Below are 11,375 nucleotides of genomic sequence, written 5' to 3' on the forward strand. Positions count from 1 at the left end.
TGATTGGTTATTGCTTGGTACATCTAATCTTATTTACACCATGAGTCCTACCCCTTTTATTTCTTCTTTTTTTCAGTAAGTCATAAAACATGGCCTTCCCGTCACCTTATCTTGCCGAGAGCAGATCTTTTTTTCTGTTTTGTTTCCTCTTGGCATACAGTCCATCATAATTAAGAGGGTAGAAAGTTCACCTTTTCAAGGCCCTTCCAATGCCTTAAACAACTGGGAGAGTAAACAATCAAACCTGATACAGAACTCTCCATCAATCCAGATCCAGATCAATAAACTATTGCAGACTCTCAGTATAGAGATATTGAAGTGAATCAGTAGTTTTACTGCATATTCATCTGTTTTAGATAATAGACCATGTCCAAAACACTAAGCATAGATGATGTTCATTGATTCTTAAATTTATATTGGATAAATAAGAAGGTTGGTTGGAGACCAAAGAAAAAAAAAACTTGCACCTGTAAAAAGAACAAAGGATATTATAGAAAAGAATACACAATAACATTTTAGCTAACAAACTAGCCACAAAGTTAGGCATTACCTACAAGAGAAGTAAAAGAAAAGAAAGTTTAGTACTGAAATAGTTGACATTTAAATCATGTAACCTTCCACTTATTGTAATTCTGGACTCTGACCTGTTACATTACAGAGAATAATTAACCATGTTTCAGAGGTATTGAATACATTTAATCTCTGGCACAACTGTTGAACTAGTATTTACTGTCTCTCTTGAACGCCACAAAATGCTGCTGTAAATAAAATATGGTTTGGGAAGACTGTTGGCAGGAGGAAATGCACTTTAAACTCGTGTTCACTGTGACAGTCAAACCATAAATATTAATGGGTTTAGTGTGTTTCAATGTATTTCCTCATATCAGCCTGTCTCAACAGAAACTAGGATTCACTGAATCAGAAATAATATTTCCTCCTCTAGTCATCCAGTTTTGGTGATCCTATGATCTTGCAGGCCACCCACATTTACGTCTGGCAAGTTGCTTTCTGAGTCCCTCAAATCTGTGTTGTTCTGAGCTGTGATTGGCTGGAAGGGAAATGGATGGTTAGGTGCTATGTGGCTGCTGCTTGATCTTTAGAATTTATTTTGGTATCTTTTGTGGACATTTTTGCCTTTATAATATAAATAATTTAATATAGACCCTATTTCACAGCAGACATTTGGACATGTGACAGCAGGATAAGCACAGGTGTAATTAATTTTATTAATGAAGGCAGCATACCATTTGGTTTTGTATTGTGCATGCCGGCTCAAAGACATAGCTTACTGGAGCCCTTAAATGGCACACATCCATCATTATGTGATGAGTTACACCTGCGTCTCTCTGCTGAGAAAAAGATCTAATACAGTGGGAATGCAAGAAAGAGAAGATGACGTGCAACAAAGGTCCCCAGCAAAATTAGAACTGGGGACGCTGCAGTTACGCAGTAACGTGTGGGCTCACGTGGGTCATGGATGTCACAAAAAGTGTAGTTTGTAGTCGTTTTGTGTCTTTTTCTGGTGGTTTTGCATTTAGACCCTGTTAAGCTTTAAACTAGGGTTAAAGTATTGGTGCAACAGAACCAACAAAGGAACCCTGATTTAATCCAGGTGTAGTCATTGTTGGCATAAACAGCCACAGTGTTTAGTTGAATTGTGTGCAGGAGTGTAGGAGGGCAGCTGTTCCTCACACTGTTTGTCACCAAAGATTGCAGTGCATTTAAATAGTTTTGTTCATACAAGATATTTTATTTTAAAAATGTTTGTGTAAAGTGAGCAGTGGGTGAGGAGCTGTGTTATGAATGTGTGTGGTACTGTGTGTAATGTGACATCAGTATGTCCTGCAGAGCAGCTGGGATTGTTGATAGTGAACAGGTGCTGCAGCAGAGATTTTGGGACTTTGTATTTCTCTCTTATGCTTATGCACACGTGTCTGCAAGTATGGCCCCTGTGTGTGTCTGTGTGGGTGCATATGGCTACAAATGCAAGCATGTGTGCACATTAACTAGAATGAGCGACAATGAGCTGTTGTGTGGCTGGTGGTGGTGAGAAACCTAATAGCCAAGGACACAGTAGCTCAGCCAGCAGCTGTCCCATCTCTGCACCTCCTATTACACCCGCAACTCTAACCATGGTAAATGTTGTCTTTTAAATTCAGATGGACCACAATGTTTTGAAGAAATTATGTCAAGGTAGAGGTAGCTAAGATTAAATTAATACTTATTACGTATTTATTTGTTCCTGAAGAGCTGACATAGTTTTCTCTGCAGATGTGTCATCAAGGCTGCAATGTAACTAGTAACTGTAGCTGTCAGATAAGCGTAGAACAATGTAATGTGTGCAATGTGAGTTGGTAGTGGTGAAGTACGAGGATAATACACATACCTCAAACTTGTACTTGGATGTTCATAAACTTTTTTTGGTCACTTTGGGGCAGCCAAAACAAGTTGTGAACACAACATTGACATATCATCACCTTTTTGAGTTGGTATGGTGAACTTGTTAGCAAACAGTTGTTTATTTACACACCCAGCAGTAACAGAGCAACATTATCATTAATTTGGAGTTGTGTTCCAATATCCACTTTCTTTTAGCTCTGTTTTTGGTCTCTACCAACTCCTGAAGGAAATATCTGTCACTTTAGCTACTATACAGTAGTAAATGCTCCACTTTGTTCATCAGTTAGATTCTTACTGTGTGTATGTTGTTTAGTGCTGGTCAGGTAGTGTACAGTGAGTTGTTAGAGCTTTTTTATTGCTGAAAATGACTCTATGAAAGTAGTGAGAGTGAACCAGAACAGTACAGTTATGGGCTTGAATGGTAAATGATGAGCTGAAAGTCGCTATGAAACTTTATTCAACCTGTAAGTTCATCACTTTTTATGTTTCAAAATTGTCATTTGATAAAATGATTACAAAAATGTCTGTATACCCAACTCCTGCTTTGTGCCGCTTGCAACAAGGATCACAATGCAAATTAGTCTTGGACTTTGTCATCCTGGACATTTCTAAGCTTTCTAATGTGAAATAAGCTAAAATAGACCAAAAAATATGAAAGGGTTTTGAACGTTGTCCTAATAATACTGTATAAGATAGTAAAAAGGCAGATCAAAGAGCAGACCTGTGTCAAAATAAAACAAGCTCATATTTCCCCTGTTTGCTCTGAGAGGGCAGTGGTCTCCCTGAACGACAGGAGAGCAGCAGCAGCTCTCCCCCGGGTGCGTGCTTCCCCACGTGATACAGATGAAACTTGAAGAAGCTGCAGAGAGTTTGGAGTTGAACAAATCTCATCCAGACTCCGCGGACACACACAGACCACAGGACGGATCTGAACTCACCCTGACTACTTCTACTGAACAGCATGAAGATGTTGGTGCTGCCTCTTCTCATTACTTTACTGCAGAGTGAGTTTTTTAAAAATGATTTTAGAAACTTTATTAAACAATTTGCTAAAGTTACTACAGAAAAATGAGGCTTTAATAGATCTATTGCTAGAAGTTTTCAGATGGAGTGCATGCTGTTTAACAGAGTATATGCACATAATGTAAACTGGCATGTTTGCTTCACTTTTTAAAGGCAAGGCCCTCCAGTGTTAACATTTTCTTTGGACCCTGCAATACCCTCACCCCAAATCTCCTAATACAACTCGGTTCACCATTTAAAAAGAAGCAAAGCATGAATAATTTAAGATGGTGTACTATAAAATTAACCTAAATATACAATCATTTTCATAATTTTTTTTTTGTTACAAATGATCTGCAAAGGAGAATTAAAAGATTAAAAGATTCCCAATATTTTTTCAACAAGAACAAAAAAGGATTAACCCTGCCCTTTTCTGACCACCCCTTCCTCCCTAAGAATTTTTGTACAGTCCCTCAGAAATGCAGGATAATGTAATTTTTTTTCCTTCATTTAAAAAAAAAAAATTACTTATTTAGCTGAGATTTGTATTTTGACAACTAAATTATTTCAACCGATTGGTTTAATTTTATTGTTTATCAGTTTGTGTGACTGAGTTTGTGCATATGAAGGGGAGGAGGTGTGATGTGTTCAGGGACTGCATCAGATTGTGCAGGGAGTGGTTGTTTTGGGGATTTGTGTTTACATCGAACCCGCTCTGATGCCGTTTGAACCCGAGATCCACAGGCTGATGAAACCCATCTTGTGGCCCCACGGAGGAGTCTGAGATCCCATCGTTTCAGTTTGAAGATAGCCTCTGACTGACCCTGTTGTTGATTGGACTGAGATGAAAACGACCACTTGCTATCTGAAAAAAATGCATTTGAAGTTGCTGTGGGATTTCTAAGGGACAGAGGCTGCTCTCCAAACAACATGCTTTATGTTGATTGCAGCTTTGACATTTGTTTTGATCTTTCTTGTATTTACTGATGAGGACCAAATTTTCCTCACAGAGATTAAACAATTGAAATCCTTATCCTCAGTTAAGACAAAGCTGGTGAAGAAAATGTCTTCATTAGTGTCCAGTCAATGGTAATGGTATGGCATGATTGGTAATACTGAATTCAAAATAGACTTTAAGTGCTTTCTAATGCTTTTAAAATACTAAAACATTCCATTTCAGTATCAAATGCAATAATAATAAAAAAAGAAAATTTCAGATTCATTCCATTTAAAACAGTGACAGCATGGACATCATATGTCTACATGAACTAGACATTTATTATTTGCAGTGTATCTTAGAATATATTGCATTTGTGTTCAAATGTGTTTCTTCAAAGATTCAAGTCTACTGTTAAAATCAGGTTTTGAAGGGTCGAGGTTAAAAGTGTGTGTGTGTGTGTGTGTGTGTGTGTGTGTGCAGCTGAAAAGGGTAAGGTTACTGTCACAAAGAGCTGCTTTGTCCATGCAAGAAAAGCATGCTTTCCATGCATGTGCGCAACACACACTCATTGCTCCAAATGTTGTTTTCATAATACCAAACAAGACGTATGCATCGGTATTTTCCCATATACATATAAAAGCTCCAAAGTTATTCTGATTGTCTTGTTAATGTAATTTGTTGTGGCTTTGTCCTTCACAGGAAGCAACGGCTTGAATGAAAATGAGTTACAATGGATTTATGGCAGATTTAAGTTTTCATAACATAAAAACCTGTATAACATCAATAGAAACTTCACAAATCTGCTGCATAGCTCCATTCTCTGCTGTCTATCTGTGTGGTATCAAGAAAGGCTGCTTTGTCACAATCCCCATCCTTTTGGTAATATGTTTAACCATAGCTTGGTCAAGCTTTTAAAACTTGTTGCCAAATCCATCATAATAGGCATGGAATTAAACTGACTACAGCTGCTGTTCTCTGTACAAAGAAAGGACAAACCTTGATACTCTGAATGGATGATTTTAGTTTTGTCATTAGTACACTACAGCCTGTTTGTATACTTCTATGCATTTTTGTGGGAGAATGTAGACTCTGCTCGTGTGTGCTGAAGGGACAGTTCACTAAAAGAGGTTATCAGGTTGAGATAAAGCAGCTTGTCAGAGTCATCCATCACCTGCATTCCTAGACACCACCGCTCCTGGCACCGTGTGTGTGTGTGTGTGTGTGTGTGTGTGTGTGTGTGTGTGAGTGAGTGAGTGAGACAGAAAGTGAGAGTGAGTCAGTGTGGGAGGCCAGTATTCATGTCATTAACAGGAATGGCGGGCGCGTGTGTGTGCATCCACACAAAAAGAAAGCAGATATGCACATATTCAGTTGTTGGAAATTAATGTTGTGCATTTTTTCTATATGGTGTGAATCCATGACTGGTAGGCTGTGAGTCATTGTCATGGGCCTTTTATCCTGTTTACATGTCTGTTTGTGTCTCTCTGATTGCACTGGAGTCCAAAAGCTCCAACATGCCCACATTCTGAAACTATATAATTTATATGTATATATATATATATATATATATATATATATATATCTATAGCATGTTACATACAGCAAGATGTAATTCTTGTTTTATTCAAAAATGTGAGCAGAAGAAAGATGTTTGTACTTTAACGTCTAACGATATACAACAACTGATTGATCCTCTCACCCCTGCAGGTCCTCTCTGTCTGTCAGTGACAGTAAGCAGCAGTAAACCCAAAGTGGAGGTCCACGAGCACACAGGTTAGACTGTGCTGAATCATTTATTTATCTCTATCTGGAACTGTCCTTCAAACCTTATCAACACATCCAGTATTACTTAATGCTGATGACTTTTCATGAGTACACAGTTGTGACAAAAAGCAACAAATAATGGGAGGAATTACCTGCCAATTCAAACAAAAGTACATCTACTGTATGACATTTTGCTGCTGTGTTTTCTGTCCTTCCAGATGCTGTGCTCGCCTGTGAGTTCAGGACAGAGAAAGATCAAAATCCTCGAATCGAGTGGAAGAAGAAAGGAAAGGGGGTGACATTTGTGTACTTTAATCACAAATTTACTGGTGAGTGACAGACCTTTAGCCTACTGCATGAATTCCTTTGACTTTGCTGAACTGATGGCTGATATTTTACTCCATTTCTTTCCATCATCCTTTCGTAATTACTTTTTAATTTCTCTCTCTTTTTTTTTTTTTTTTTTTTAAGCTAAGCACTTAGTTAAGCTTTGTCCATCTTCTCTCACCTTTCACTATAGGGTCTTATGCAGGACGGGCAAAGATGGAGGGAGCAACGCTGACAATACACTCTGTTACTCAGAAAGACTCAGGGGAATACCGCTGTGAGGTGACCGCTGGCGAGGACCATGTCAACCTCGGAGAAGCTACTGTAACCCTCAATGTGCTTGGTATGATGGGAAACCTGTAGGCTTGTGTTTTTGTGAATATGCATATATGAGGGTGAATCTATATGGATTTGTTATGATATAAAAATACTCAAAACAGAATTTTTAAAGATTTATCATAACACTGACTGAATATGGATTTGAACTTGGAAAATGTCTTTCATTTCACTGTCTTAAATCAAACGTGCTGCTTTAACGTGTCCGTGCCACAGTAAGTTACGTACTGCTACATGTGAATACGCCCTGTGTTCAAGTGGTTTAACCATAAAGAGGTTTATCCAAGGGGGTAAGCCAGCCTCCGCAAAGCATACCTACTATGGAGCCATTTTGATGCTACCTAGCACTCACCCGCTGTTAGCATTCCATTGACTGCCATTCATTTTGGCATCACTTTGACAGCGAATAACTTTACATCTGAAGCGTTTAAAGACTTTATTTGTCCATTGTTTAGGAAAAGAGCTTCTAATAGACTTCACTGCTCTCCGTTGCAAGTCTACGGGGTTGATTTGTCCATTTATTTTACTGTCTATGGGGTTAACTTGTGAGATCATCGTTGCTAGACAACTGACAACAATTATGCAAAACATGGTAATTAGGATAGTATGCATAACATTTTATATTTCGCCAAATGTTTCATCAAACATTACCAAAGTATTTGACAATTCACCTGAACTTTTGCACATATGATGTCATTGCCTCAACTTGTGAGTGTTAACAACCATGTCTCTCTATTGGTGCAATCAGAAAGTCACCTTTGACCTCAGGTTTGAATCCCCAGGTGGCCAAGTACTTGACAACAATGTGACAATTCATGCATGCTGTATGTTTTCAAGTGCTCGTTAAGTTCAATGTACTTGGACCCCTGGCATTGCGTAGTGACTATGAATGGTCAATGGTTTATAAATGTCAGGCCTGTCATTTTTCTTGTTTATTGTATTACATGTTCTGATATTACCAGTGTGTACTTCAAACTGTTGCCAGTAATGACAGTAGTGAAAACAAAAAACAGCTTCTCAGTCCTGGTAGAGGGAGGAGTGCTTTGATGCAGCAAAGTAATCATTAGACCCCTCTACATCCATCATCAAACATCAAAATGCACCTACAAAAGTAATGTTGTAAGTGTTTTAAGGTCTTCCCTAAATGCTTTAACTCAAGCTGTTTTCATCTCTGCCTCCTCAGTGCCTCCTCATGTCCCGTCCTGTGAGGTACCGAGCTCTGTGTTTGTGGGCTCAGGCCTGGAGCTTCACTGTAAGGACAAACTCAGTGTTCCTCCTGCCACCTACCGCTGGTACAAAGACAACAAGGCTTTGACGGCCACAGCAGATACTCCATACAGTGTCGACCCAAACAAAGGCGCACTGGTAAGTTCACACTAAATTCTACAAACACTTAAAGGACCAGTGTGTAGGATTTAGTGGCATCTAGCGGTGAGGCTGCAGGCCTCCGTGGAAGAGGACCGCCCCCTTATGATATGAAGGGCTCATTCTAAACTAACAGAAACACGATTCTTATTCCATTTCTGCCAATAATCCCCCCTGAATCCTACACACTGGTCCTCTTAAATGCACCCAGGAGTATATAAACACAGTTATACATGTAAAGACGAACTGTCTTCAATTCAACTCTCAACTTGTCTTTGTCTGGAGCAGAAGTTTACAAGTGTGTCCAAAACAGACTCAGGGATGTACCGCTGTGAGTCCTCCAACAGTGTGGGGGCGCCTAAAAGCTGTGTGGCCCAAAAACTGAAAGTTATTGAATGTAAGCAAGTTTGGTAAAGCATCTCTTTGAAGTTTAACTGTTTCGATCCACTCCAACAAACAACAACAAAGACTGAGGAAATCCTCTCTTTCCCCTTCTTCTAGATCCTTTGAATATGACAATTTTGATAGCAGGTGCTGCAGGTTTTCTGTCGCTCGTCCTTTTCTGCTGCATCTGTGTGTGTGTCTGTCAACGCCGAGGCTGCTGCAAGAGTGAGTAGTGTGATGTTTCTCTGTGTGTGGTTGTGTGTGTGTGTGTGTGTGTGTGTGTGTGTGTGTGTGTGTGTGTGTGTGTGTGTTGTGTTGCTTTTACATTTGAGGCATTTGCATTCAAACTATGTGAAAGTCACAGAGAATTGACTTGAAAAAGTGTTGGTCTGTCGGTCTAACTGACAGACAGTGGAAGTATTCACATCCTTTACTTAAGGCTATAGTGCGTAGTTTCTGTCTCCCCCATGAGGAATTCTAAATAATGACAACAAAACTTTCGGCGCATCCACATTATACAAACATTCTGTGATCGCGCAACCCCCACCCCTCCTCCACTCAGTTGCTAGTAGCCAAGGAGGACATGGAGGATTAAAAAAACATGATGGACTCTTCAGAAGAGGTAGTTGCCGGAGGCGAAAGTTGCCGGACGACACCAGTTTCTGAACACAGCCATACTGAGAAATACAGAGAGAGTTGTGTGGAGCTGATAGTCTTAATTAGATTTGTAGCAACTCATTTGGCAATGGCTTGAATGTAACGGCTGTTTATTAATATAAAACAGTTAAGCACTAAAGCTTTAACTAAAAGTATAAAGAACAAAATGTAATATGCTCCTTAGCAAATAAAAGTCTTACATTTATAATATTTATTTAATTAAACACACATACTTTTTTTTAAGATTATTTTTTGGAGCTTTTTCCCTTTTTATTAGATAGTGACAATGGATAGACAGGAAGGGGGGGGGGATGACATGCAGCAAAGGGACGCAGGTCGGATTCAAACGCCGGCCTCTGCAAAGGACTTTACACTCTGCTAGGTGAGCTATCATTCTTGTTTTTAGTGACAAAGCTCTAATAAATCCACTGTACACTACCTGCTCAGCACCAAACAGCAGACAGACACAATTAGCTGGTTAACAAAGTGGAGCTTTTTTTATTTGCCTCAGGAGAGCTGAAAGAGAGTGAATATTGAACTAACATTTGTCAGGTGGACAGAAACACGAGTCTTAATGCTTACTTGAGTAAATAATTACTATCCACCATTGCCAAAAGACAATGTCTGGCAATCTATTTGGCAATTAGTGATCATGACAAATGTTAACTTTTCTTCTTTGTTGTTTCTTTGAACAGAGGACAAAAAAACAAAAAGGTGAGGGTTTCACTTGTCAGTCTAACTCTTGTTTCACCTGTAGCTGTGTGTTATTGGCTGGTAATGAGCTCAGACTAAACGGCCTCCTTGTCTTTCAGCACCAAGTCCTTCAACCCTCCTCCTCCACCACCTCCTCCCATCCGCAATGTGAGTGATCAGAGGGATTGTTATCTTGTCACATCTTGTTTTGCTTGCTGGGTTGCCGATAAATTGTTGATAAGTTGCTGATAACACTGGTCCCTGGCTAATTAAAGGAAATGATTCATTGTACGTCTCTCTGCTCTCGACAGATCAAGCACTACAAACCAGCTCACTCCTTCATGATCTGAGGGTGAAACACTCACTTTGTCTTCAAACCATCCAGAATCTAAAGTGTACGCTTATTGTTCAACACACTGACCGTCGCCTTGCTTTTGGACGGCTGCTCGCTGCTTTCTGAGACATGCAGATCCTCAAATATTAAGCCAAAAAAGAGTGATACAAGATTTTGCAAAAACCCTGTTGCTTGCTAAACACTGGCATTTATGTGTTGATAGTGTGGAAAAGGGCTCCTACCTTATTATCTACTACCAACTTACAGTACTGTAAATTCAGCGTTTAACTCAAATGCTATAACATATGTTTCATTATTTGTGTCAAGAAATCTTAAAATCTTGTTTTTTAAACTCCTCATTCTTTAGGGGCCAAGGTCAGACCCTTCAGTTTAAGTTGTAGCTCTCTTTCGCCACCTATAGACAAGTAACTCTTATTCATCCACACTGGTAATGACAAGTACTGTATAGAGTGTATCCTTCTTATTGCCTTTCATTTATATTTAGATGCAGATATGTTTTATATGAGTTTTTTTCTTGTTATATTTTTTAAACGTGTTTGTGTTCTCATAATTGTTTAATCTTTGGCTGTAAATTTAAATATTGTGAATTGAGCGACAAATGAACGGGTGTCTGCACACACTGAATGGTGCTTAGGACACTATTGAAATCTTTGATACTATTTTGATGAGTCTATCACTTGTTCAGTAAATTAAAAGGTAAGGAAAGAAATAGCTCACAGTGTTGTGAGTTTATTGGCTTGTTGGTGGATTCAAGATGTTTATTGTCAAACCTGTTATACAATTACAAACGTCTGAAATGCTTGTTTATTGCTCATTAGCAAATGTTAGCATGCTAGCATGCTTAGGTAGGCAAGGCAAGTTTATGTATATAGCACATTTCAGCAACAAAGCAATTCAAAGTTCTTTACGCAAAATACCAAAAGCTTTGAAACAAAATGCAAAAGAAACACACAAAGGAACATTTGAATCCAATTAAATCATTAATTAAAGAGCCAAGAGAATAGAAAATAACAAGTGCCACTAGCATTACTGTAGACTCTTACTCTTTTTTTATTTCTTATTTTCATTATTTAATACATTCTTAGATTTTGTGTAGTTAACAGAATTGAGTCACAATTTTCTCTCTTTTCCCTCCATGTTAGAAAAAGGGCC

At 38.8% G+C, this 11,375-nt stretch overlaps 1 protein-coding gene across 3 annotated transcripts; it reads left to right on the plus strand.

The window, feature by feature from the left end:
• Positions 1 to 1,361: 1,361 nt before the first annotated feature.
• On the plus strand, positions 1,362 to 10,934 carry jam2b (junctional adhesion molecule 2b). Of its 3 annotated transcripts, none has more exons than XM_039817209.1 (11): positions 1,362 to 2,135; positions 3,168 to 3,404; positions 6,050 to 6,115; positions 6,325 to 6,435; positions 6,627 to 6,776; positions 7,953 to 8,134; positions 8,423 to 8,531; positions 8,636 to 8,743; positions 9,871 to 9,889; positions 9,988 to 10,036; positions 10,180 to 10,934. In XM_039817209.1, the coding sequence occupies exons 2-11, from the start codon at positions 3,362 to 3,364 to the stop codon at positions 10,216 to 10,218; spliced, it is 876 nt and encodes a 291-aa protein (XP_039673143.1). In that variant the 5' UTR covers positions 1,362 to 2,135; positions 3,168 to 3,361; the 3' UTR covers positions 10,219 to 10,934. The 3 variants fall into 3 exon arrangements, with proteins under 3 accessions (XP_039673143.1, XP_039673142.1, XP_039673144.1); XM_039817208.1 differs by having other exon boundaries at positions 3,175 to 3,404; XM_039817210.1 differs by lacking the exon at positions 1,362 to 2,135 and adding an exon at positions 2,157 to 2,864 and having other exon boundaries at positions 3,175 to 3,404.
• Positions 10,935 to 11,375: the final 441 nt, after the last annotated feature.

This window comes from Perca fluviatilis, chromosome 12 (genome assembly GCF_010015445.1).
Source record: "Perca fluviatilis chromosome 12, GENO_Pfluv_1.0, whole genome shotgun sequence".
NCBI classification, from domain to species: Eukaryota; Metazoa; Chordata; class Actinopteri; order Perciformes; family Percidae; genus Perca; species Perca fluviatilis.

Coding starts and splice junctions, on each gene's coding strand:
- jam2b (XM_039817209.1), top strand. CDS start 3,362: ATGAAGATGTTGGTGCTGCCTCTTCTCATTACTTTACTGCAGA. Junction 6,777..7,952: donor TGTAACCCTCAATGTGCTTG/GTATGATGGGAA, acceptor CTGCCTCCTCAG/TGCCTCCTCATGTCCCGTCC. Junction 8,532..8,635: donor AAAACTGAAAGTTATTGAAT/GTAAGCAAGTTT, acceptor CCCTTCTTCTAG/ATCCTTTGAATATGACAATT.